The sequence below is a fragment of the Silurus meridionalis genome, chromosome 20, assembly GCF_014805685.1.
Source record: "Silurus meridionalis isolate SWU-2019-XX chromosome 20, ASM1480568v1, whole genome shotgun sequence".
In the NCBI taxonomy this organism is placed as follows: domain Eukaryota; kingdom Metazoa; phylum Chordata; class Actinopteri; order Siluriformes; family Siluridae; genus Silurus; species Silurus meridionalis.
This window is the reverse complement of record NC_060903.1, coordinates 17,366,926-17,391,286: the sequence shown is the minus strand read 5'-3', so window position 1 is coordinate 17,391,286 and position 24,361 is coordinate 17,366,926. Positions and strand designations below refer to the sequence as shown.

Sequence of the window (24,361 nt, the reverse complement as noted above, 5' to 3'; positions counted from 1 at the left end):
GTGGAGTGGAGTGAAGAAAGAAAGAAAGAAAGAAAGAAAGAAAGAAAGAAAGAAAGAAAGAAAGAAAGAAAGAAAGAAAGAAAGAAATTCTGAATAAAGAAGGTCACATGTCAATTAGAAAGAAAGAAAAATCGGATATGGACTGAACCCGTATTTGGTATCGTACTGTGCGGAAGTGAAAAATCCTAATGGTGCTTTTCTTCCAGATGGATTTTTTTATTACTTATCGCTTTATATTTGATTCCACAGGAGACGGAGGGATTCATTTAAGTATCATATTTAGTGAAGGATCCCTTCATTTCGATGAAAAAACGCAGACACATGATGAGATATAGGTGCTGATCTATCGAGCTCTGTATCGATGTGGATAATAATTATAACAGTAATTTATATCACCGCTATAAATGGAATCTCTGTTGCACGTCTCGGATGAGGAATGTTTAAAGGCCCTGTCTCGTGCAGATAAACTTGAGAATCATTATCTTGGCAGCACACTGAGTCACTTTTCCTGCTAATATCTCTGCTGAAACCCAAGAACACCGCACATGTGTACGATTACTCGGGTTTCCAGGACAATCATCTTTTCTTTTTTTATCTGATCTCATTTGCTCTCTAGGGGAAACTATAGGTGATGTATAAATCTGTAGGCCTTTTCTCGTATATGTTGCTTTCTGAGCCCCGGGGCTTTGTTCTGGTTTTCCAGACTGAAAAGAGAAACTGCTGTGAATTATACACAAGTTATGTACGTGCCTGATGGCCTCCACGCCACATTTAACCCCCATCAACTTTATGTGCCATCAACTATGCCAATAAAGAGCTGGGAGCCTCGGATGCCTCGGACCGCAGGGTAATAATCCGTAGATTGATGTTAAGACCTCGACTGCCCCCTGGTGTCTGAATCTATTATAGTATATATCTTTATAAATACTGATATTTTTACTGATATTTATAATATATATTTAAAAATATACATTTGTCTTTAGTTATATCTTATGCCGGGGTAGTTTTTCTTTTACTCTTTACCATGTAATATGTAATATCATCACATAATAATAAATAGAAAAATAGTTTTTTTTACATCTGTTAATTTATTACATTTGTCTAAACATTAATTTACATTTTGTGCATAAATAATAAAAATAGAAAGATGAATAAGAAATTGGAGGATAGCTTAATAATTATATTCAGATTTTTTTTTCAGTGACAATAAATAATTTCATTCATGCATTCATTCAATAATAAACAAATAAATACATAATGCAGTGTTTATTTTATTAATTGTATTTATTTATTGGCTTAATATTCATTTGAATTTGATTGTTACAAAAAGAAAAAGAAAACATTTATATAAAGAACTTGTTTGGATTTTGTGGATTGTATGGGTGAATATTATTATTATTATTATTATATTATTATTATTATTATTATTATTATTATTATTATATTATTATTATTATTATTATTATTTATTTTATTTTTATTATTTTTATTATTATTATTGGCAAAATTAATATTATGGCCCAAATCCCCATTCCAGTTGTAATGGGCGTGTTTATTCCGCCGCCGCTCATCACCACTAATCTCACACTGAATGTACCCGGAAGTTACTCCGCGCATTTCATTGACTGATGATTTGCAGATCTGCGCTCTGCGTACGTCGGACAGCGAGCGCTCGCGTTTCCCACGCGTACTTCCACACTTTGTGAGTGCGCGTGAATAGTGCGCAGAGTCAAAACGTCACATACTGCGTAGTACGCAAGTAGGGCAGCACCCCCTCCCCCTCCCGGCGGCGGAACAGCGAACCAAAAGTCGGAGGTTTCCGGTAAAACTTAGCGCTATGAAGGAACTTGTGGATGTGGACCTCGACCTGGAGAGAACCTGACAGCGGTGTGGGCTGCTTTCACGTCGTTTCGGGAAGATCCCTGGGGCTTCAGGATGACGCGGGTGACTTCCGAGCTGGAGTTTCAAACGCTAGCAGAGGTACGCGGTCTGCTGCTAGCTAGCGGCTTAGCTGTCAAACATCACCACAGATCATCAGCCGTGTTTTTTTTATTCATGACAAAATTCACACACTCCGAATTAACCTGCATTATTCTCTTAGACAAGTCGTTTTTGCAAAAAAAGTCATTTTGTGTGTGTGTTTACTAACAGTTGGCGTTACAGTGGGCGTGGCCTAAGGGGTGGCACAGGGTGGCAGCGCCCCCCAAAAAAAGATCAGTTACTATCCTGAGCATAAGTGACATCTCTAAGAGCATTATAATCATCTAACTCACGTTCATAGGCACTTACATTTACATTGATATGTTTTACCCCAGTGTTAAGTGAGTGCAAAAGTTTATACCCCCCCTTTTAACCTTTTTCTATCTGTACTTTTTTCGTTCTTGTACTGTAACATAGATGTGTACAAAAAACAACAATAATAAAAAAAAACCTGAAAGTCACGTCGTTTTCCTGTAAACACGTTTACTCACGTCTCATGCCAGTGACGCACCTGCCTTCCAAATCGAGATTTTCCAGTTTGAACCCTGCACACAAGTAATCCTGATTGACACAAAAAGTCGATTTTAAAGAAATGGAAGAATAAGAGGGTTAGAATACATTCGTTTTACAGGTTTAATATAATGTAATACTTTAGAGTAATACTTTACACTCCAACACTCGCAGGAACTCGCATAAAAAATATCATCCGCATAAATCACACGGAACTCTAGCTAGCACTATCTTATAAAACTTTATAGTAAATCTATATTATTTGTAAAATTTACACTCACGAAGCTTTGGTTGGAAAGTGTAAAATCAAAATGTAGTAAATGTCTCGTCATAATTCACAATTTGTAAACTTTACATCTGCCAAATATTACTTGTAAATTTCAGGCTCATCTAATTAGTCACCTCAGTAAACATTATTTGTAAAGTTTGTGGTTGCTAAGCACTAAATATATATAAAGATTACAGTCAGACATCTATCATGAGTTTGCATTATATGTAAAGTAGTTGTAAAATGTACTGTTGCTTAAGGCACTGTTTGTAAAGTTCATGCTCGCTACATTTGTAGCCGGTGTTGTTTGTCAAGTTTACAGTCGTTCAACATTTTGTAAAGTTTACTGTCGCTAAGCACGGCTTGGAATGTTTAAAGTCACTTTACAGTTACAAATTCTTTGTAAATATTATCCATAATGTGTACAGGCATTAATCACTATTTTAAACGTTTACAGTCATTAATTAGGTCATGTGTAAAGTTTACATTTTGCTACAGTTGCCGTCTCTCTGAATTTTTACAGTCCTTAAAGTTTGTCATCTTCAGTATTATTCCAAGAGTTGGCAGTCGATAATTCCGGGTTCGTAAAGTTTACGCTCACTAGCTTTTTGTAAAATTTGTAAAGCAGTTTTGCGATTTTTTTTTTTGCGCTCACTAGTTTACATTTGACGAATTGCTGATTGGCGATCGTCATTCGCTGCGGTGTTATATTCACAAAGCGTCACAAATTTGGTATATATATTTATTTATTTACAATGAAAGGGTGTTAAATATCGCCTGTACAGCAAAACCGAGTTTTATCATTAGCTGTGTGTCCGTGTGTGTGCACAGTGTAACTACTGCTTCCCAGATGAAGTCCTGGCAGAGGTCAGAGAGGTCACAGTGGCGTTTCCTGACCTGCACCTCTACGTGGATTATTACTGTAAGTATCTTAGTGCTGTACGTATTAAAGTGCACCGTGCGCTGTATTGTATATAAAGCTGTTATTAGATTATTACATTGTTGTCAACATGCCTGGTTTATTATATCTTATTTTATTTAGATTACCCCAATAAAGACAGGAAGAAGCTGGTCCATCTGCGTGGCACCGTCCCCCTGCTTTACGAAGGTAAAACCTCAGCGTGCTTCAGGCACATAATTCAGAGATTAAAAACAAAGCAGCACAGAATTGTGTGTGTGTGTGTGTGTGTGTGTGTGTGTGTGTGTGTGTGTGTGTGTGTGTGTTGGTCCCTAAGGGGTATATTACAACATCCCGGTGTGCATCTGGCTCCATGAAACTCATCCTCAGAACCCTCCACGCTGCCTGGTGTGCCCACTAAACAGCATGGTGATCAACAGCAAGAGCAGCAGCGTGGACGCTCAGGGTCACGTCCTCCTGCACTGCCTCAGCAACTGGAAGCAGGTGAACCACACCGTTATTACTACACCTCCAGGGCAGGGGGTGACATATACTCATTTACACAGTCATTTGATATATTATATTATATTATAACCTCCACTCTTCTGGGAAGATGTTCCACTGTGTTTTGGAGTGTACTTGTGGGGATTTGTGCTTGTCCAGCCACAAGGGTGTTAGCAAAGTCAGGTACTGATGTAGGTAAAGTGAGGTAAGGAGGCTCTGGGGTGCAGTCAGCATGAAACATTCATTCCAGGGGTGTTGAAAAGGTTTGGAGATCTTTAGCAGGAGATCTTCCACTCCAACCCCTGAAAATGATATCTTCATGGAGCTGGTATTGTGATGCTGGAACAGGTTTGAGTCTCCTAGTGTAAGTGATGGGAAAACACCCTATACAGTTATGAGCCTCCAACATTGTGGTAACAGTTTGGAGAAGAACTACATATGGCTGGAAACGTCAGGTGTCCAAATACTTTCTTAAGAACTTCTAAATTACATTTTCTAAAGTATCATTAGAATTGATTTTCTTAGCTGTGAATTGTACAATTTGACATTTTAATATAACATTAAACCTCATATTCTTTGATTCACAGGGTTGGTCCAACCTGTCCATCGTCCTGGAGGAGATGGTCGCTGCGTTTCAGCGCGAGTCACCGCTTTTCTCCACCCGTCCGAACAAATCTCCAAATCTGGCCTCTAACATGAAGCAGCATTCTCTCGTGGATCAGCCGGACCATCGCACACCTGATCCGACCCCCGGAAGGTCTGTGGAACCAACAGGAGTCTGATTATATTAGAGTAGCTACCTCACATCACATGATCTATCACATGATCTATCACATGACCACATCATCAGGGGGAAAACGCGTTGTCGGCCCTGTTTTACATACACGGGCTCACGGATATAATTATTTTTCTCGTTTTCTCTTTCGCTGCATCTTTGCAGAATCATTTTATACGCTTTATGGACAAAAGTATTGGGACACCTGACTTATCAAGTTTTCTTTTTTCGAAAGAAAACTGATGAAATAAAATCAGACGTTCTTTTCCTTTTTTGTCTGCAGGAAGTTACAGCTCTACCTCTGCCATGTAAATCTGTATTCTATGTGACTCTGAGGACACGCCTCGTTCTCCGTAGCATTGTGATGCGTCGTATTCACTTAGCAGCAGCAGTGCGAGGAGAAATCACTCTACATATCAAATATCGGTCACAAATTATTGGTCACTTTTAAAATAAAGTGCATCTACTAATAATTATATATCAATAAATAATTTTTACTGATGCAAATGTGTGCATGTATCCAATGCACACTTTTTAAAATCGATGCATCACATCGTTAACTTTTATGCCGATGCACCGATGGGAATCCGTGAATTCGACCATCTCTAATGCATTAAGTCAGCGACATGAAGATGTGCTTTACATGGGTTGGAGTGGAAGATCTGCTATAAAGCTCCAACCCTATTGAGCATCTTTGGGATGAATTGGAACTGCACTCAAGGCCTCCTCACCTTCTCACCAACATCAGTATGAGCACAAATCTCCTCAAGCACTCTTCAAAATCTAGTGGAACATCTTCCCAGAAGAGTGGAGATAATAACCATTTAGTCAGGTGCCCACAAAGCTTACAGCTCTCCATGCAGACGTAATTAAACTTGATAGCGCAGACAATTTTGCACAGATTTGGACGTTTAGTAGATTTTCTGTGTGTATTCGATTTGTTTGATTAAAATGCTCACGTCTGCACTCTGGGGTAGAGAGAAAATTCAGACTGGTCTATCACTGGACTACTACGTCATGGACTCTACGAGCCAGTTTGGGAAATTGCATTTTATTAAAACATTTTTTTGATGAACTCTTCATTCCCCCTCCTACTCCTCGTATTATTACAAAACCCCCGCGCTCATCGTAATAACCATAACAACACTAATTTATCATGAATATTACGTATTAAAAGTTCATATCAGCTCCTCTTTTTTTCTGCAGTGGGAACTCCGTGCACAGGAAGTTCTCTCACCCTGAAATGTCCACGTCGTCTATGAACCAGTCGGCCCACAGCTGTAAGATCTCGCTATTCTGTATAGCCTTCACCAGATTAGACTATTTATAATCTCAGCACTCAGAGACAATCCTTATTCGGTTATTCAGTTACAGCACACTGCAGTCGGGCAGCGTTCTCATTTTCTCCGTAATGTGATCCCAGATCCTAAATGTGTGAAGGGGAGTCAGTCTCAGGATGGTGTAGGAGAGCTGAGCGGGGCCAAGAGGTCGTACACGCAGGAGCTGATGGATTTCCAGATTTCGTTCGGAGCGCAGAGCCTCCAGAAAAACCCAACTAACCCGTTCATCACTGGTAAAAAAAAAAAAAAAAAAGACTTTACTCCGTGAAGTGACTTCCAGAATTAAATATAACGAGTTTATTACAATTTATGAACTAGGGTCATACCTGTGGCTTATTTCTTTGTTTTGTTTTTTTGCTATTTTCAGCCCCAAATATGAACTCCACCGATCCAGAGGACATCAGCAACCTGTTTAAAAGCCTTCGTCTGGAACGGATAGTTAACATGTACCAGGCTGAATACAAAGACAAGGGTACCAAAAGGATTTTCTTTAACTATTAGTTAACTATAAGTGTCTATCTGCCCTCTTCCACATACACGACCTCACAGACATCTGTGATTGGCTCTTTTTGCTGTGATTGACCAATGAAAGAGAGAGAGAGTATCTATATTCTTCCCACTCAGACGGCACAACCAGTCACGCTCTCTTAAACACTGGGCTGATGAAATTCTTCACTTTTTATAAAAAATACATACCAATACAAAGTTTTCTTTTACTTATAGCAATTTGTGAATAAATGGACAATCTGTTCCCTTTCAGACATCCCTCAGGCGTGGAGGCAGAGTCAGGAGCATGACGAGGGGCACGTAGAGGGTTCTTTGCCTCTGCCGAGGTTACTTGATAACAGACACCGAGTCTTGGTGAGTCATCTGCCCGTGGGTGTTTCCCCTCAGAGGATGAAGAACAAACTGACCATATACTTCCAGAGGAAGCAGAACAGAGGTGGTGAGGTAGTGACCGTCACTTACCCTTCAGTTCAGCCAGACCAGGCGGTGGTCACCTTCAGGAACTGCAGAGGTAAAAAAAACAAAAAAAAAACCATCTGAGTTTTTGAGAATCGTTCAGTAAACAGTAAATCATCAGGTTTCAGTAAATCATCAAACATATGAAGACATTTTATATAATATTAATAATAAAAGGAAGAAGAAAGTGCCTAGACATTTCTTTTTGTAAAATTAAACAACAATGAGATTCTAGAAAAATGGAAATACTAGAAAAATCTACTTAAAATAATTGACTGACGTAATAATTTTTTTTTTTAAATAATGTGTATTATTTAATGATTATTAATTAAAAAGTGCTTTTAATTAATTGAATCGCTTAGACAATGCAAATGTATTTATTTCTAAAATAATAATAAAACATTTTAATGTCAAATAATTCTAGAAAAAAAATGTACACAGAGAATGGAGGAAATTATATTTTATACAAATTAAAACAAATATAAAAAAGAAGTTTAAAAAGTAATAGTGATTGTAAAAAAAAAAAAAAAGCATGTTAAAAAAAAGTCTTTTTTTCGTTGTTCAGTGCATTTTTACAGATTTAGAAAACAATGTATCTTTTTTCCCTGAATGTTTTTGACTCAGATGCAGCTTATGTCCTGAAAGAGCCAAACAGGATCATCGCCATGGACGAGCATCAAATTCTCATCCAGCTGCAGAACTTCAATAGTGCACAAGTAAGTGAACGTTTAAATCACACCAAACCCTTTCAGGTCCTCCCCCCCTGTGGTTCCTCCAAACCCCTGAGCTCTTCCTCAGCAGGTCCACGTCCCAGAGTGCATCCAGGGCGAGAAAGCCGAGATGTTCAACATCATCCTGAGTCAGGAGGGTTGCACTTTCACCCCCGCAGATGTGCTGGAGGCGGTTCAGGCGTGCAGAGACATCCCGTCTGCTCTCAAATACCTTTCTCACGACTGCCCCATCTGCCAGGAGCAGGTGTCCTTCAGTAAGGTCAGAGAACACTGCGTTTTCTGTCAATATAATGCGATAATGTTTGTCATGTTTATAGATTTCAGAAAGTCTGAAACCACATCACTGTTCTGTTTGGGTATCAACATACTAAACAAACTGTAATGCCTGTTATTTATGTTTAAGCTATTTGTAAAGCATTGGAAACACTATGCATTTTAACACAAGTTACAATAGGACATTTTTTTCTTACCTGAAACACTGCTGTTAAAATCTTCATCCTCATCCTCGTCCTCAGATGATCACCATGACCCACTGCTTGTGCACGTTCTGCGAATGCTGCTTCAAGGCCTACTTCTCGTCCGTCATCAAAGAGAAGAGCATCGACTACGCCGTGTGTCCGCTGTGTAATGAGCCGGACGTGCGAGCGGCTGGACACAGGGAGGAGTCCATGGAGTACTTCAGCCTGCTCGACACGCAGGTCAGACACACGCGGTCACGTGGTTTACATTATAATCAATTTTTATCATATTAGATAATTAGATCAATCGTCATGGCCTAAATCATCTTGTTCTATATTTGTCGTATTTATAGCTGCGTACCTTAAATTTCTATTGAAAAAAGAAACCGTCTTTGTATTTTTATTTTATTTAAGATAAAATCCTAATCGTGCATAAATCCAGACACTGGTTTTTGGTTCTCTATCTGACACGTACTTATTTTCTAACCAGTGCCACGCCATACCATTTAATACGAATGCCAGGACGCATTTAATGACTTCCAAATTCATTTACAGATCAGGCATTATTTAGACACGCAGACCCATGAGCTGTTCCAGAGGAAGCTGAGGGACCGGGCTCTGCAGGAGATGCCTAACTTCCGCTGGTGTGCTCATGTAAGAACTCAGATGCAGTTCATTTACAGATGCTAATATATTCAGCACGTATTCAGCAGGGAGTTGAATAAACCTATCGCACGCTGGCTTATGGTGGAAATGATTGGCTGTGTTTTGGTAAAGATAAACTCGCCGTTCTCCACAGTGTTCATTCGGACTTCTACACGAAGCGGACCGACTGAGGATGGACTGCCCAAGCTGCAGGAAGAGCACATGCTTTAAATGCAAAAGCCCTGTATGTTACATTTCTACAAATATAAAATTGTGTAAAAAGTGGTCCGGGGAACCCCAGGGGTCGGTGTTGTGTAGCCAGAGATGATAAATTATGACCCACATCATCAAGGGTGGTGGTTGTAGCTTACTGGTTAAGGCATTATACGCTTGAGCTGAAGGTTGTGAGTTCAAATCCCAGCCATAACAAGCTGCCACTCCTGGGCCCCTGAGCAAGGCCCTTAACCCTACAGCTGCTCAGTGTATGAATGAGATGAATATAATCACTCTGGATAAGGGCAAATGCCATAAATGTAAGATGTCCAAGCACCAATGTCAACTTAAAAAGAATGTATCCTATTTGGGAAATGTTCAGAAAGTGAAAGCTCTAAAAATATATACATTGTTCTTTGTTTAGCGACATGATTAGGCTTAGATTATGCGATATGATTAGGCTTCACACAAGTTCTTGCAAATTCGCTCTGATTATAGAAACAATGACATATTATAACTCATAGTAGCTACACTACAATCAGAACCGCTGTATAAAATCAATCAGCCCATACTGACCCCTTCTGTCATCAGTGGGCTTCCCAGCACGAAGGAATTTCCTGTGAGAAGTTTAAAGAGTGGCTGCAGCTCAACAGCCCCGAGTTCCAAAACTCACGTCTGGAGCTTCTCCTCAGCAGGAACAAGATAGGTCTGATACCGTAACCTGATACCATTCCAGATTATTCACATTACTCACACACCACACAATTTCTGACCATTTTGTTTCGTATTTTACAGATTGCCCCAAATGCAAGTTCCGGTTCTTTCTGTCTAAAGGCGGCTGTTTACATTTTAAGTGCACTCAATGCCAGCACGAGTTCTGCGGAGGCTGCAGTCAGCCGTTCAGGATGGGCTCTGTGAGTCGCTCGATCTCCGTCATTCGACAGTTTACGCAGAAATTAACTGCATAATCAAAAAACTTTTTTTTTTTTTTTTTCTGTTTTTTTCAACACGTTCAGGCGTGTGATTTCTCTGCTGATTGTGCTGCTAAGGGTTTACACGCCCATCACCCCAGGGACTGCCTGTACCACCTCAGAGACTGGAGTGTGTCCAGACTACGCAGCCTACTGCAGGTCAGATTAATACTGTACTAATAATAATCTGTACATGCACAGGTCATTGTTAATATATAATTATATATATATATATATATATATATATATATATATATATATATTACCATCAACCTCGCACTATTAACTATTAACTATATAACATCCCACATTCTCTACACATATTGTGCCTCACACACATCCTGCACTAATATGACCCTATATTTTATCTTATTGGCTCACCAGCACATTTTTTTACTGCCATAGTCATAATATTTATTTGCTGTACACATTTCCACTTCTGTATTAAATGCTGTACATATATGCATATTTATCTGCATGTGTAAATTTGCACAATATATTATATATACTGATTAACACGTCCCATTCACGTGAACACATGGCAGCTCTGTGTAGCTTACACAAAAAGGAATTTTGGCAGGAAAAACTTGCAGTCTTTCATTCTGCGATCATTAAAAAAATTAAGATCAATCCACAAGTTTAAAAGTAAGAGAGCAATTTTTCCACGGGTCACGTGCATGCGGAACCGTGAGTCGTGATCTGTACTGATCACTGATCGACTGCGATCCGTTGCACCCCTACTGTCTGACTGCCTGCTTATCTTCTCTTTTCAGCACCATGGCGTGTCCCATCCGTTCGTGTCCAGACGAAAGGATGACGAAGGACAAAAGTGTCCAAAAGGTATCACTGCTGAAACTTTAAAAGCTTCTATGAGATCAGAGCAGCTTTTGAATCAGTATTTAAACGGACAAAATATTTGTTTACTTTAAATAGCTTTTTTGAAAAAAAAATCAGCGTTTTAAAATGTGCTTTGTTCTTCATACACTTGCTCAAAATGTGATGCTTCATATTTGTTTATTTTTGAGTCGTACATGGACATAAATAAAGGGTTTTGTTATTGGTTTTTTTTATAGTAGTAATATATATATATATTTTTTCAATTTCTCTTTTGTTGAAAAAAGGTTCCCGACCCCTGCAGACATAAACACAGTTTCGATCAAATCTGTCTGGGATGATTGAATGACATCATTATGTTTTACACAGACATGGCAGCTGAGACTGTACAATTAAGTGTGTGTACATGGCCTGAGCTTAATTCTGTCTGTTGTAGGTGTGTGTGCAGTGATGGAGCACAAGGAGCCGGGCAGCGTGAAAGAAGAGTCGTGTGGACGTCCGGCTTTCCAAGAATATAAGGGTTACTGCACGTACGGGACATCTTCACTTCCTGTTCAGAAATCATTCCTATACACAGGAAGTCAATACTGACCAATGTTCTGTACCGACGTGACCAGCAGCTGCTTATGTCATTCATTAAGAATTCATTAAGAATATGTTCATTAAAAGCATGTGTTCGTTATCTGCAGTGTTACAAAACTTTCCCTTTTGACTCTCTGCTCCAGGCTTCATTATAAGGAGTGTCTGGTGGAGCTGATCAACCAGAACCGGCTCGATCCGGTGGTGTTGTACGACGGACCCGAACTGCGTGCAGAGCTGGACCGCTGGAAAATCCCCGTTCTGGAAAAACAAGCTCTGGAGTCAGACAAGATTTACACAGCACGCCTCAGACAGGTCAGACAGAATCAGGAGATTTATCAGTTTACCGTAGATTTATAGCCTTAAATAAATTGGACATGAATCAGGAACAAAAACAGGGAAATATTATTAATTGAGGAACGTTGATTGATCCAAAAGTGCTGAATTCGCTACTGATTTAGACCTGATTCATGATATCGGTACTGAGTGACCTGGGGCAATGTTTTTTTTTTTTAATTTAATTACATTTCAACTGGATTTATGGATATTGAGAAAATTTAATTTATATTTATATATATATATATATATATATATATATATATATATATATATATATATATATATATAAGACTTTCGGTTTGGTGCACACGTGTACCGAATACTTACAGTTACAATCTAAGTTCCCTCATAAACCTAACATTTTTTATAATAATAATAAACTGCTTTTAATTAATAAAAAAACAACAAGCCCCAAACTGTATCGAAATTGAACCTGTAACTTGTTTTTCCTGATTCGAACCACAAAAAAATTATTTTCAGGAACTCTGAACGTCTCCTCAACTCTCAGGTTCGACAAGTGACATCACAACATGGATGCTCAGATCAAGAACAGTAAACAGCACAGGAATTCTGACCCTTATATGAGTTATGATTGTCCAAATGATCCCAAGATAGAAAGTAGCATACGTGTCAGTGCGGTGTGTAATAACCCAGTTATTAAAGCATCTCTTGTTTTATCAGATGCTGATCGAGAGGGTGGGTTTGACTCCAGGCGTTACCTCGAGGTCAAACCCGGCTGCTCCGCCCACACCGTCACCTTCTCCCTCGTCGCCGATGCTCGCCGCCGCTCCCTGGTACACGGTGCTGAACCCCAGCAGATCCAAATCTGAAGACTCGCAAATGCTGCTGCTGCTCAACGACTGAGTCGAGACTTTAAATCAAACTCGCATTCGCTACGTTTTTGATCCGTTAGCAGGTACGCTTCTGAAACGTTTTTCTATCAGGTGTTGTTAGTTTTGAACTACAGCACCTCCAGCCTTCTCTCAGACTTCAATGAAGCGTGTAAGCATTTGCAGTCACTTTGGTTTTCGGCTCACAGCATTCACAAGCACTTTATACTCCAGTCGGAAACTCCGCGTCCGACCCCGAGCTTCGTTTTCATCCCGCGTTTATTTCTCCTTCTCTGGATCGATGTTTTGCGTGACTATAGATATCCAGCGCGTAGCAGATAATAGCTGAAGCCAGTTTTATCGTTTGCATTTAATTATTAACATTTAATTTATTTTACGTGTTTTGTTTCGTATCACGTAGGTTTTATTTTTTTCACTGACGCAACACAAACAGGAAGTAAGACGGACCAATCAGTGGCCTTTTATATTAAAAAATAATAATACAAACAGGTACGAAGCAATTTTATTAATGGTTTTGACCAATTTGAAGAAATTCTGTTTTGTTTTACTTTTTTGAAGGAGTCAGGATTTTGTAACGGAGATGTAACACCAGACGAATTTACACGTTTCCCGATTTCATGTTTACACAATAAGCTGCAATTTCTTCAACAAAAAAAAAAAATTGAGTCTTTTGTAGGAACCATGCTATATGTAACTTTAAACGGATAAAAAGTACAATAAAAGAAATCGTTGCTGTGGTACGATATAAAAGAAAAAAGTTCATTGTTATAAGAAAATAATGAATTTGAAGAGCAGAAAAAAAACAAACAAACCAACGCTGATTTTTTTTTCTTTCCCTCGAACGGCACGACTTCCAAAAAGATCTCGCGCATAATAAATCGAGTCGGGGTACAGACCCGAGACAGAACTAACACACTGCACTGAATAATGTAAAGATACGCTCTCACTCGTGTGTGTGTTTTTCCTCGGATAGAAGTGTGAGTCTAAACCATGCCGTGTTCATTCCTCATTCCTGCACATCCACATCCACACTTAAAAAACCCTGACCATGTTTCTGCGTCTCCACGTCTTTTTCTTTGAGCTCAATGTGAATAACCCTCGTGTTACACTGTTCTGATTGAGAGAGCAGGAATGGTGTTTTTATTGATTGTGAAGTGAACAGTAAACACAGCCGTGATTGTAAATAACTGGAATAATAAAATATTTTTCTAGCATGTTGTTCTACCTGGATTGAATTTTCAACATTTATATCACTAAACATTTGGAACATGGTGGAATAAATATACATCTCAGAAACAAAGTACATTTCTGGAATTAAAAACTAAAATAAATCATTGGGGTGCCATTACTTATGCTCATGGCTACAGACACCGCAAAAGCTTTTTTGAAACCGAATGTAAAAACGCGACGTATAAATTCTTTAAGACGGATCTGTTCATTTGGTCTGTGAAGGGGCGTCGTCTCGCTCGGCAGGAAACACCTCGACCTCTGTGATGACTCTCTCGCCGATGGTCTGGTTGTTCGCTGCTAAGATTCTTCTGGACATCAGGTCCATGGGTCCACCTGCAGGTTAAACACACGCTAGTATGAGCGTTGCTGTCCGACTGACGAGGTGACGGTCGTGGTGAGTCGCGTGTTCATCTCCTCTCACCTTCTAAATCCCGGAGAACTCCTCCCGCCTCCTCCACGATGACCGCCGCGGCCGCTATGTCCCAGCAGTGGATCCCGATCTCGTAGTACGCCTCCACGGAACCGGCCGCCACCAGACACATGTTCAACGCAGCAGAACCCACACCGCGTACTCTTCAGGAGAGACAGAGGAGGACAAAGAGAGAGAGAGAGAGAGAGAAAATTACATCGAGACAGAAGAAGAGAATGAACAATAGTGTAATTTTAATTTTTCCTTCTTTTTTTCTTTCCTCCCAATTTAATTTTTTCTTATTTTCTCATACTCCTTTTCTTTCCTTTCTATCACCTCTCCCTCTCTCTCCTATCCGTTCTCTTCTCTCCCTGTGTGTGTGTGTGTGTGTGTGTGTGTGTGTGTGTGTGTGTGTGTGTGTGTGTGTGTGTACCCGTGCACTGGCAGACACAAGATGTTCCTCATGTTGGAGAAGATCTTGTCGACGACAGCAGGGTCTCGGTTCGAGCCGAACTCCGTGGCGATGATGCACTGATTAATGTCTGAAACAGATATCGGAGGTCAACATCTGTCTCGCTACTCCTCAACAGCTGGAAATAAAATAACTTATTCCAGAAGAACCTTTCTGCTGAGAGACTTGAAGAGGTTCTCCGTTACAGAACGCTCCTTTCCCCCTGCGCGCCGTGTACATCTTATCCTCTATACAGCTGTACACCACGCCGAACTCTAACTGCAGCACACACACACACACACACACACACACACACACACACACACACACAGAGTTAACACCAGAATGTGAAGAAGAGCATAGGTGTGAGGCAGCAGTGTGAAGTCTCTTACCGTCTTCTCCACTGCAAAGCCTATACACACAGCCACGAACGGATATCTGCAGGAAACACCAACACCGTTCATGTTTGTTTGTTTGTTTGTTTGTTTGAAGGCGTGGCCGGGATTTTACTTGCACAGGTGATGAACTGACCCGTGTACGAAGTTGGTGGTTCCGTCCACCGGGTCGATGATCCAGGTCGGGTTTTCAGACAGAACACAGGGCTGACCATCAGCTACGGACTCCTCACCGATAAAACTGAACCCCACACACACACACACACACACACACGGGATTTAAAATAATTGTTCTTCAATTTACTTTTCCCTTTTTATATATTTTTTTCCCTTTCATATACTAATTATTTTGACATTATTACGAACTTTAAAGGTAATAAAAAATTTTATTGAATGAATATAAAATAAATTGGAGAGAAAATGTTTAAAAAAAATTATACAATTGCATGAGTAAATAACTAACTGGGCGAACAGAGAAAAATAATTATGTGAGAAATGAAATACAATTTTAGTTAATATAAATATTTACATATTTTGTAGTAATTTATTGGGAATTTAAAATAATCAAATAAGTATCACAATAATGCAAATGGGTGTGGTCTGATTGATTGATTGATTGATGGTCAGCGGTTCTCTTTTTGATCAAGTTCAAAAATAGAGAAAATAAAAGTGTAGTGTTTAAATGTTGTTTTATTGTAAAGACCTAATTGTTTTTGTAGTTGCTTTAAATGTTTGCACTTTATTTTTAATTAAGAAAATCATAAATGAAGATTATTGAACACATAAATTCTAAAAAATCCTGCGTTCATTGCGCCCCACCTGCTATGTCTTTATTCCCCCACTAGAGGGCCGCGCCCCACACTTTGAGAACCACTGGATTGTTATGTTACCTGTGGGAAGGAAACTTCTCTCTGACTGAAGCGATAATGAGCTGCTCCACTTTCTGGTCGGTTTGAGTCACCAGGTCGACCGACGTGCTTTTACACATCACCTTCCTCTCGTTCTGCAGAGCCTCACGTACGATCTACGAAAACACAACACACACATCATCTTCAGGAGGAGAAGGTGATGATGGTGAAAAGAAAACACAGAGAGAGAGAGGGAGAGAGGGAGAGAGAGAGAGAGAGACCTCTCCTGCTTTCCTGGCCACATTCACAGCGTGGTCCATGGCTTCCTGCCAGAGGTCAGTCATCTCTCCTCAATGTAAATAGTCTCTCAGAGACCTGCACTGAAACACACAGAATCACATGGAGAACAGATCAGAGCTCAAACACCTGCTGGAAACAATAAACACGTCTATATGAAGCTGCTCAGCTGCTAATCAAGAAACCTGGACTCCTTCAGCTCATTCTTTCTCCATCCTTTCATCCACAACTAACCGTGAGAGAAGATAGAAATACACTGTGTGGCCAAAAGTATTCAGACACCTGACTGGTCCAGCTGGATGTGGTTCTTCCCCACAAACTTGGAGGAAGTTCTAAAGGACATCTTTGGATGTGGAAGAATGAAATTTAGTTCCTTTTGCTTGAACTGTGACACAAACCGGTTCCATGCTGGTGTTAATTACATGACCTTTAATAAACCCTAATAACCACTGAATTCATCTTAATAACAAATTCTATCTATCTATCTATCTATCTATCTATCTATCTATCTATCTATCTATCTATCTATCTGTCTATCCATCCATCCATCCATTGGTCTGCCTGTCTATCTATCTATCTATCTATCTATCTATCTATCTATCTATCTATCTATCTATCTATCTATTGATCTGCCTGTCCATTTATCTATCTATCTATCTATCTATCTATCTATCTATCTATCTATCTATCTATCTATCTATCTATCTGATAAATGACATTCAATAATAAACATATTTAAGTAGAAACATGAAAATGTAAAAATCACTAACCGACCAAAGGAATACAGGAAGTCAGCGGCTATGTGCTCTTCTTCGGCGGTGAAATAAAAGCTGCGTGATGATGAAAAGGCAGCGCTCCGTCTTGCGGACAAATGCGGTAATACAACAATCTTATTTATTTTTTATTTTTTTATTAAATTGAGTTTTTAAAACGCGAAGCATCTTTAGAGATGTATGTATATACACACATTAAAATATTTCGCTTCTACATATATTATATATACAGAACAAAAATAAATACAAATTAAAATATAAAAAAGTAGTAGAAGAAAAAAAATTGTGATTTAACACCAGGGGGCGCTGTGTATATCCCTGATATGTTAAAGTGTACAAAATATAATACGCATGCAATTTAATAATAATAATAATCTGACTTTTTCAGCTTTGCTAATATTATTTAAGACTGAAGGTAATTTATCAAGCAAATATTTATAATTATGTGTTCAATGAGGATTTATATCCTATTGTCAGGTGTCCACAAACATTTGGCTATATAGTGTATATAAAGGGCTGTCATTCCAAAACCTGTGTGTACCTGTAACTGCTTTGTGTTTTTATTGTATGTGAGGGGTCCCTGAGTGTCAGGTAGGGGGCCCATAAATAAAAATTTATTATTATTGTACATATTATACAACACTTTTTATTTATCTATTTGTCTGTCTGTCTGTCTGTCTGTCTGTCTGTCTGTCTGTCTAGTAAACTGTAGCAGACGGATCAAAAACTCTTTTTACGATGTTCGAATCTTTATGAGCCTGACTGTTTGCACAGAAACAAAATAAAAGACACAAGACACATGATTGGGGGTTTTTGTTTGTTTGTTTGTTTGTTTGTTTGTTTGTTTTTTAATATGGCTTTGGTATTTTTATTTCAGAGTTACATTCAGCACCTGAAACAAACATTCAGTTGAGGAGCAACTGGTGAAAATGGTGTGAACTGGTAAAGCGTTATTATAAACAAAAAAAAACAAAAACGAGTTATTGTGATATAAAAGTGTAATACTGCTACAAAATCATCTGAACATCCAACAGTCTGCATCTGTTACTTCATTAGCGACATTTCATTGAACGATCGTGTCGCATCTGCGCGGTAAAACGTGTAAACAGAGTGTAACGTAGCATAAATTACGCTCCAATGAAAAGAAAAGTGTTCATTCCCTTCGACATTCGTTCCCTTTTCCGGAATACAAACTACACTTCTGTGCACACGATCAATGTGTTATGAATAAAGAAGTGTAAGAAGTGTAAGGGGGAAAATCAGAGAAAATACAGACGAAGCATAAATATGGGCTAAACACATAAAAACAAGTCCTTGGTTTAAAAGAAAACATATAAAGTAAAATGTGTTTTAAGTGTTAAAAAAAAAAAAAAAAAAAAAAAGACTGTACCCAATTTCTGTTTCCTTCTTCTTTACAGTGCTGTGAAAAGTGTGGAAAATGGGTTTTTCCCAGACGCATGTTCCTTTTGTTTCTATGCAACAAATTCAAGGAAAAAACACAAGAATTGTAAAGTGGATGAAAGTTGTGTGAAAATCAAACTGGACAATTTTGTCTCTAACAGAAGAACTTGTGTAGGACAGAGAAGAAGAGAGAAGATGTGATCAGACTCCCTCACCCCCACACTCACACATGGAGGTGGAAATTAAATGAAAACTGAAAGGAATCCTGAACCAACATAATTTCCAAATACAACATGCAGTCCAGACTTCACTGAAGTGATGAGTCGTTCATGAACGATTCGTTCGTTTTGAATGAGTCTTCGATGTGACTCAGAAGAACGAGTCGTCTCAAATAGTGATTTGTTTATTCTCTACTGGACGCACACGAGCGAAGCATCGTGAAATCTCTGTGGGTTATGTACAGGATGTTCATCTCTCAACTCCTCCAGTCCGAGTCGTTCCTTCTTTTATCACGTGACTTCCACATACGCTAATGAAGGTGAACTAAATGACTCAAAAAAGATTCATTTTAATAAACAAGATTCAAAGAGCATAGTCACTGAAATGATCCGGTCTTTCCATCACTAGTTCACCATACAACAAGACGATGAAAACCTGAATCGTACGTCAGGAGTGATATCTATCATGAAACGATCAGCCCAGTCACCACACCAAAATCCTATTGAACTGCACTGGGATCAACTGGATCACAAGAAAAAAATGTGAAAAACATCTTCCGAGTTTTACAAGAAGCACAGCAAAGTATTTCAGCTGAACGTTTGGAGAAACTGTGTCAGGATGCTGAGAGTGTGTAAAGCTGTTCTTCATACTAAGGGAGGAATTTTTAATGAAAATAAAGTAGAAACATCTGGACATTTATAGATTTGTTTGGTCAAAATCTTTATACCACTACATATGTTTAATGCGTAGAAACAAAAGGAAGATGTATGTGTCTCTCAAACACGATAAAAGACTTTCCACACTTTGCACAGTTGCTGTTTATGTAGTTGATAAGATACACCAGTACACTGGTACACTAGCTTTTAAACTTCATTGTGTTTTTCCATTAATAAATTTTCAAATCTTTATAAGATTGATGAATTATTAACTTGAAATAAATACATGTAGTATAAAATGTAGAAGTTGTAACCTTTCTGCTGTAATTCTGTCTTTAAGCACTAGGGGGCGGGGCTTTGCGGACAGAATGATTACAAAATGGCCGCCGCAATTTCTAGCGAATTTAAATCACATTGCGTCATAAACCGCAGAACCTTTTAAACTTAATTGCACATTTGATCTTATTTACACAGATTTTGCAATCGTTAGCTAATTTAGCCTGATGGCTAAATACCAGAAACCGACATATCTTCGTTGATGGACTACATTTGATTGAAGAAGGAAATTAAATATATTCTCTCATATTTAAGGTCTGGATACAGTAAGCACCAACAACAACAGAAATCCATAAGTCTACAGTGACATTAATAAAGATGTCATCGAGATTTTTGGCACTTAGCTGTAAATATATTTGAATTGCACGTCCGTGTGGATCGTCGTGTTGTCTTAGTGTAAACAGACCTTACTGGAATACAACTCAAAAGTGCTCGAATTGATACCAATGAATAGAAATCGCATTATTAGCATTATGGTTATGATATTCTCATCCCAGCTGCAGCCGAATGGACATGTTCTCTGAGTATCAGACTCTTAGATTGTAGCTCTCAGAAAAAGGCGGGGTTGGTGTGTTCGATGATGCAGCGCTTGCAGTGGCGCTTGACAAAGCGCAGCGCGTCGAGCGACACGTCGCAGTCCTGCACGTTAAGCAGCTGCAGGTCGAAACAGTTAGCCGCCACCACCTGCAGCCCACGGCCTGTGATGCTTTCGCATGCTTTCAGGCTCAGACGCTTCAGATTGAAGCAGTTGAGCGCGAGTACCTCCAGTCCGGCGTCTGACACCAGAGGGCACTTGCCGATGTCCAGGCTCTTGAGCTTGAGACAGCTCTTGGCCAGATGCTCGATGCCGTGGTCCGTGAGGCCCTCACAGCCTCGGGCGTTTAGATAACGTAGCCTGGAACAGTACTTGGCGATGTAGCGCACTCCTACGTCAGTGATGCGGCCGCAATGCGCTATGCTCAGGTAGCGTAGGTGACCCTCCAGCTTGGCGATCTCACGCAGCCCGAAGTCGCTGACGAAGCGGCAGTCGCTGACGCTCAGCTCGCGCACTGCAGGGCAGTAGATCACCAGGAAGCACAGACCCTCGTCGGTTAGGCGTACGCACCGCCGGAGGTACAGGTGTGTGAGCTGCGTGCAGTGAGCCGCGATGATGTGCAGGCCCTCGTCCTCCAGCGCGAAGCAATCGCTCATGTCCAGGTAGCGAATGGAGATCTGCTGGCCGTGCAGCGGGGAGAGTTTGATGGAGGCTTCACGCGTCAGACTGATGCACGTCACCTTTGAGCAGCCTACACACGAGGACGAAACAGAGATCATTTGAGAATTTGATAAATAAATTCATGAAGGAGTTCTACTGGTCTCTTGTTGGCATTTGGTCCTTTAAAACTTTAAGGACACGTGCACGGAAGACGGTTTTATGAACTTCATCTCTGGCCACCAAATATGGCTTGTGCATGGTTTCGGTTTTGTATGTGCTTTTGTTTTCAGGTTCAGTCTCCGCCCCTGTCTTGTCAGTAGCTTGTTACTTAACTGTGTGCACCTGTTTTTTGTTCACCACTCAGTTATTTAGTCTACAGTATGTGTAGCCTGCTGTTTCTGTATTCTGTCTCATCAGGCATTTTTATATTTGTACATTCAAAGCCTTTGTCTTATCTGGCTTTCTTTCGACTTTGCTTGTGAATATACCAGTTTTTTGCTGCTAACATGCTGCCTATAGACTCTAACTACTGTCTTTATTTAATGTCTTTTCTCTTATAAAGCACACACTAATCATGCACTGAAATTGTGGTCAGATTAGGTTTGAATTGGTCCAGATTTGAGGCAGATAGTGTTTGGCTCAGACTATATTTGGGCTAAGTTGTATTTTAACTTAGTATTTTAACTTAGTTGTATTTTCAAGTCATATTCGGGTTAGGTGTTTCTAAATTTTAAGGTAACAAATTGATCGAAATTGTGCAACCTTTTGGAACATAATTGACAAATTTTTGACAAATATTTGGGCTAGTCAAGTCAAGTCAAGTTTATTTGTATAGCGCTTTTCACAACAGACATTGTCTCAAAGCAGCTTTACAGAAATCAACAGTTAAGGTGAATGGTGTGCATTTATCCCTGATGAGCAAGCCATGGCGACTGTGGCAAGGAAAAACTCCCTTAGATGTTATGAGGAAGAAACCTTGAGAGGAACCAGACTCAAAAGGGAAACCCATCCTCATTTGGGTGACATCAAGAGTTTGATCATAAATCTTTCAGTGTGTGGCTAGTGTATGGTTCAGGCAAATTTGGGTCAGGTAGTATTTGATTCAAGCCAAATTTGTGACATGTGTAATGTGATTCAGGCCAGTGTTGGATCAGGTTGTATTTGAGTCAGGTGATATTTGAATCTGGTTTTATTTGAATCAGTCGATATTCAGATTTTGTAATATTTGAGTCAGCTGATATTTGGATCTAGATGTATTTGAGTTAGCCGATTTTTGTAGCCTTTTTTCTGAATGACTAAACAGGAGTAGATTTCTTGTTTCTAAATTTAAAGGTAACATATTTACTAAATCTGAATTGTGCAAACTTTTTAAAACCACTATTCAAGCAATATCTTGAACCAGAAAATAGCATGAGCATCAGAAAGCAACACTTTGACCCATAAAAAGGCAAAAGACAGTAACACACCGAAAGCATGCTGTAATTATTTCATCATTCTGATTAATTGACAAATCATCGTAATGGCTTATTGGAGCAGCTTAATGTAATGGAACACTTCACCCTCCTAACAGGGTTTTTTTTTGTATGTGTGTGTCAGACGAATTTTGTTAGAAAGGAAGCAATAGATCCCACCTCTTCTGCAATCTGGGTCTGTTCAGGCTTGAATTAGCTTTCATAATCAGGTCAGAATATTCCAGATGTTTCTGTTTGAGTCGTTCCTGCTTACACAAATCCCTGGGGGCTATTGTTGGAAAGCTTTAATGTAATACATGCGTTCTGAGACAGCAGCCACCTCTGCATCGTTTCAGTTCAATTTACCGAATGAAATCTGTCTGCATAGAAAGGTTCAGTCAGGAGTGGATTGTATGGAGCTCACCAAAGGGTTAACTCTGTGTTAAAGCATTCGGTAAAGAAAACAAACATCTGAAAGGAGTTATTTTTTAGGTTAGGATGTGAAGATATATGGGGGGGGTCTCAGAAATAAAGCAGATTAGAATACAAAAATGCTGTTATATAACAGAGGGCGCCATGTTGCTTGAAATCCCTGGAAATCGTGCAAATTACGCCATTTGTTCCTCACACTGCAACAGGAAGTGCAGGAAGTCTGGAATAAAACACCAGGAAAAGGTTTGAAAAAGAAGCAGGAAGATTTTCTAAATTTCAGACCTGATTATAAACTACATTTGTATCCATCAGATAGTGTTTCAGGTCTGCAAATGAAAAATGGCCTGGAGGATATCATCCAAACCACATAATACAATAAATAAAAGAATTGTTCTGCTACATGCTGCAGCCAGTGTTGGTGGGGGAAAATGTTAATTTCTCATCATTGCAAAATCATTCATGTGAGAAAATTTGAATAAGTCATTTCCCTTAATGAGCAGAGCAGACAATCCCAAAGCACCTTAAGGTCAGAGGTCATGGTCGTGCAGGGGTTTATTTTCCTTTCAGAGAATAGAGAATGCCGGACGGAAAGAGCTATTAATATATTTCCCAGCTCCGAGAGGAAGTCAGGCATATTCCAGAATAATCTATCAGTAAGAAAGACCCCTGCAGCTGTCCTACATGATGAGCAGGAAATGGAGCAGTAACTGTTTGGCTCTGTTTTTATACTTGAGTCAGATTCTGTTTGGGTTAAGCAGTGCTTGGCTCAGGATGTGTTTGGGTCCAGCTGAATTTTGTGCAGTGTTTAGATCATTACATCATTAGTGATTAGATCATAGTATTTGAGCAAGATAGTGTTTGACTTATGCTATATTTAAGACTGGGAGTATTTTAGTCAGGTGATATTTAGACCTGGTACTATTTGAGTCAGGCAATATTTGTATCCGGTAGTATTTGATTAGACTGATATGTGGATCTGGTAGTTTTTATGTCAGCTGATATGTGAATCTGGTAGTATTTGAGTCTGCTGATATGTGGATCTGGTAGTATTTGAGTCCGCTGATATGTGGATCTGGTAGTATTTGAGTCAGCTGATATTTGAATCTGGTAGTATTTGAGTCAGGTAATATTTGTATCCGGTAGTATTTGAGTCAGCTGATATGTGAATCTGGTAGTATTTGAGTCTGCTGATATGTGGATCTGGTAGTATTTGAGTCCGCTGATATGTGGATCTGGTAGTATTTGAGTCAGCTGATATTTGAATCTGGTAGTATTTGAGTCAGGTAATATTTGTATCCGGTAGTATTTGAGTCAGCTGATATGTGAATCTGGTAGTATTTGAGTCAGCTGATATGTGGATCTGGTAGTATTTGAGTCAGCTGATATTTGGATCTGGTAGTATTTGAGTC

The 24,361-nt window shown here is 39.4% G+C and overlaps 3 protein-coding genes across 8 annotated transcripts in view; 1 reads left to right on the top strand and 2 right to left on the bottom strand.

The window, feature by feature from the left end:
- Positions 1-1,781: 1,781 nt before the first annotated feature.
- On the top strand, positions 1,782-14,073 carry si:dkey-181m9.8. Of its 2 annotated transcripts, none has more exons than XM_046876198.1 (21): positions 1,782-1,980; positions 3,590-3,680; positions 3,801-3,866; positions 3,994-4,160; positions 4,748-4,917; positions 6,142-6,215; positions 6,359-6,508; positions 6,643-6,747; positions 7,036-7,293; positions 7,863-7,954; positions 8,040-8,228; positions 8,485-8,667; positions 8,983-9,081; positions 9,227-9,316; positions 9,877-9,991; positions 10,081-10,199; positions 10,302-10,415; positions 11,030-11,096; positions 11,527-11,620; positions 11,816-11,984; positions 12,690-14,073. In XM_046876198.1, exons 1-21 carry the CDS (start codon positions 1,936-1,938, stop codon positions 12,870-12,872), a joined length of 2,640 nt encoding a protein of 879 aa, XP_046732154.1. In that variant the 5' UTR covers positions 1,782-1,935; the 3' UTR covers positions 12,873-14,073. The 2 variants fall into 2 exon arrangements, with proteins under 2 accessions (XP_046732154.1, XP_046732153.1); XM_046876197.1 differs by having other exon boundaries at positions 8,037-8,228.
- On the bottom strand, positions 13,977-17,351 carry impa1 (inositol monophosphatase 1). Of its 4 annotated transcripts, none has more exons than XM_046876202.1 (9): positions 17,260-17,351; positions 16,474-16,572; positions 16,235-16,368; positions 15,481-15,585; positions 15,342-15,387; positions 15,120-15,228; positions 14,932-15,040; positions 14,511-14,662; positions 13,977-14,422 (listed from the first exon to the last, which is right to left on the bottom strand). In XM_046876202.1, exons 2-9 carry the CDS (start codon positions 16,534-16,536, stop codon positions 14,295-14,297), a joined length of 846 nt encoding a protein of 281 aa, XP_046732158.1. In that variant the 5' UTR covers positions 16,537-16,572; positions 17,260-17,351; the 3' UTR covers positions 13,977-14,294. The 4 variants fall into 4 exon arrangements, with proteins under 4 accessions (XP_046732158.1, XP_046732160.1, XP_046732159.1 ...); XM_046876204.1 differs by having other exon boundaries at positions 16,474-16,567; positions 17,260-17,323; XM_046876203.1 differs by having other exon boundaries at positions 17,264-17,285.
- A 714-nt stretch (positions 17,352-18,065) lies between these two features.
- Positions 18,066-24,361, bottom strand: part of fbxl7 (F-box and leucine-rich repeat protein 7) — a 40,545-nt gene continuing 34,249 nt past the window's right edge. For both annotated transcript variants that reach the window (XM_046876200.1, XM_046876201.1), the window contains one exon: positions 18,066-21,160. In XM_046876200.1, coding sequence (XP_046732156.1) covers positions 20,424-21,160 — 737 coding nt within the window. In that variant the 3' untranslated portion in view covers positions 18,066-20,423. The remainder of the gene's footprint in view (positions 21,161-24,361) is intronic.

Coding starts and splice junctions, on each gene's coding strand:
- si:dkey-181m9.8 (XM_046876197.1), top strand. CDS start 1,936: ATGACGCGGGTGACTTCCGAGCTGGAGTTTCAAACGCTAGCAGAG. Junction 1,981..3,589: donor AGTTTCAAACGCTAGCAGAG/GTACGCGGTCTG, acceptor GTGTGTGCACAG/TGTAACTACTGCTTCCCAGA. Junction 8,229..8,484: donor AGCAGGTGTCCTTCAGTAAG/GTCAGAGAACAC, acceptor CCTCGTCCTCAG/ATGATCACCATGACCCACTG.
- impa1 (XM_046876202.1), bottom strand. CDS start 16,536: ATGACTGACCTCTGGCAGGAAGCCATGGACCACGCTGTGAATGTGGCC. Junction 15,586..16,234: donor GAGAAGTTTCCTTCCCACAG/GTAACATAACAA, acceptor TGTGGGGTTCAG/TTTTATCGGTGAGGAGTCCG. Junction 14,423..14,510: donor AGTTCTCCGGGATTTAGAAG/GTGAGAGGAGAT, acceptor TTTAACCTGCAG/GTGGACCCATGGACCTGATG.